Below are 2,269 nucleotides of genomic sequence, written 5' to 3'. Positions count from 1 at the left end.
TTCTCGCTCATCCCTACCCAGGAACTATAAAGGAGCTTCAGCACTATAGCTGTAACCTAGAAATAGATTTGAGCCAGGTCACATTCTCTTTTAATTATATAAACCAATTATCAGATTAGGATTGTTAAATATATATTAGGTACAATTGACAAAACTTGTTTTTCTAGTTACCACTTTATTACACTTTCAATGTGTAAAGTCAATATAGAAAAGGAGTACAACATAACTTATTATTATGTGATTAATATGTAAGATTACGACATAAACTCAACCTTACAAAATACCTAAAACCCCTACTGAATTATTTACCCAAACACCCATCATTGTAGCTCTGCTGTACCCACTTTTATCACTTTATATACTTTTATCATTTCTGATTTCCAATCTCATTTTTCCTGATCTTCTTTTGCAGTCCTAAACGAACCCCCCAAGCCGAAATGCCAGACAGGAATGGGATCTCCTTTGCCTAGTGGATATTTTTTTAACAATATTTGGCAACCCGTCTATTGCAACATGACCGTCTACAAAACTGGGCAGGACTTTGTAAAATGTCTGGAGAGGAAAAAACTCTTTCTTATTGGAGATTCAACATTGCGCCAGTTCATCATGCACTTCACAGAAGGCATCAAAAGTAAGGTGTAACTTGGAGCAACTTTGTGGGTTTGAAGCAGGGAAATGCTATTTAACTGGTAAAATCCAGTGTTTCCCTTGCAGCGGGGCTTTCCCTACATCTCAAGGGTAAATGCTTGTTTTTTGCCTAGGGGCAATGTAAAAAGTTTTACGTACATCCTTTGCCCCTAGAGGCTTCCATCTAATGCACAATCATTACCCCAAAGCCAATTCCTTTTGAAGTTTCATAAGTCGAATCTCTCTGATATCATCACCTACAATGCAGGACCAACATTCCAGCAAGACAAGTGGAGATGCCAAAGGCACACCCAACTACTCTGTGGAAGGGAGTCCCGCTGCAAGGATAAACTTTAATTGGGGTTCAGATGTCACCTTACCCAGGGCTGGATGTATACTTTTTAAAACTTTTTGCTTCCCTGGCCCAACTAGCTTGCTCCCCCCCAACCAATAACAGCTTTTTAGGGTGACACAGATAAAACACACCATGGATGCTGTTCTGCCAGAGCAGAGAGGGGAGAGAGAAGGAGAACAGAAGGAGGGTCAGATGCACAGATTCCTACACTGTAAGTGTCCTCAGTATATTTACTTTCACTTTATGCATCCTGTTACTATGGAACTTGTAGGCTAGTAGCAGAAGGTTCCAGATCTACACAGAGATGTTGTAATGTTGGTCCCTAGTGATCATGCCGCCCTAGGCCATGACCTAGATGGCCTAGTGGGAAGTCTGGCCCTGACCCTACTCATACAGTGCAAAGTATACAGGACGGTGTCTCCAGAAAAGGCCACCACCCAACCACTTTATACAAACCATATATGCTCCTTTATTCTCTACAGCCGATGCTAGTAGAACGAGATCAGAGGAATAATTTTGTCAGTCTTCTGCCTCTTCTTCATGGTCCAATCCCAGATTTGGGGTAGGGTAAATGACCAGGATATTGCATAACTTCATTATGGAAGTCACCTAAGTGGCTGCACGAGGCTGTGTAACTCCCAAGACTTTAAAGAAAGAAACACAAATCATAGCAAAGAAATTGCCTCCTCTATTAGCTGTTTGGATTTTCAATAATCACACATGTGTTTGCTTTCCACAGTTGTGAAGTATTTCCGTTACCACTGGTCGGGATGGAATGGTTGGCATATGGCTCTGGAAGCCATAGATATGGAAAAGGACATTTACATCTCATACAAGAGACACGGCTTCCCATTGGAACATCCAGGCTTCTACTATTTCAAAGAGGACATGTACACGAGCCGCCAGATCGACCAACGTGGTGGTGGAAAAGACACCATATTTGTTATAACCATGGGACAGCACTTCAGACAATTCCCTCTAAAACTCTTCATTAAACGAGCGCTGAACATCCGCCGAGCGGTAGAAAGGCTTTTCCTTCGCAGTCCAGACACCAAAGTCATCATAAAGTCAGAAAACACCAGGGAATTGCACTCTCCTGTGGAAATGCAGGGAGATTTCCATGGTTATACCCAGTATCTGGTGCTCAGGGAGGTCTTCCAGGGCATGAACGTTGGCTTTGTGGATGCCTGGGACATGACGGTGGCGGCAGCCTCAACAATTGTTCATCCTTCAGGGCAAACATTTGCCAGTATTATGAGCCTGACATTCAGTTTTGCTTGTAAATAA

The 2,269-nt window shown here is 42.4% G+C and overlaps 1 protein-coding gene across 1 annotated transcript in view; it reads left to right on the top strand.

The window, feature by feature from the left end:
* LOC140334745 (NXPE family member 4-like) overlaps window positions 1-2,269 on the top strand; it is a gene marked incomplete in the record, with an annotated part of 3,918 nt that extends 1,649 nt beyond the window's left edge. The window contains 2 exon segments of the mRNA XM_072416985.1: window positions 413-631; window positions 1,722-2,269. Of these exon segments, the coding sequence (XP_072273086.1) occupies window positions 413-631; window positions 1,722-2,269 (767 nt within the window).

The sequence above is a fragment of the Pyxicephalus adspersus genome, chromosome 7 (assembly GCF_032062135.1).
Source record: "Pyxicephalus adspersus chromosome 7, UCB_Pads_2.0, whole genome shotgun sequence".
Taxonomy (NCBI): Eukaryota; Metazoa; Chordata; class Amphibia; order Anura; family Pyxicephalidae; genus Pyxicephalus; species Pyxicephalus adspersus.
The sequence above is the reverse complement of the archived record's forward strand: the minus strand, read 5'-3'. Positions and strand labels throughout refer to the sequence as shown.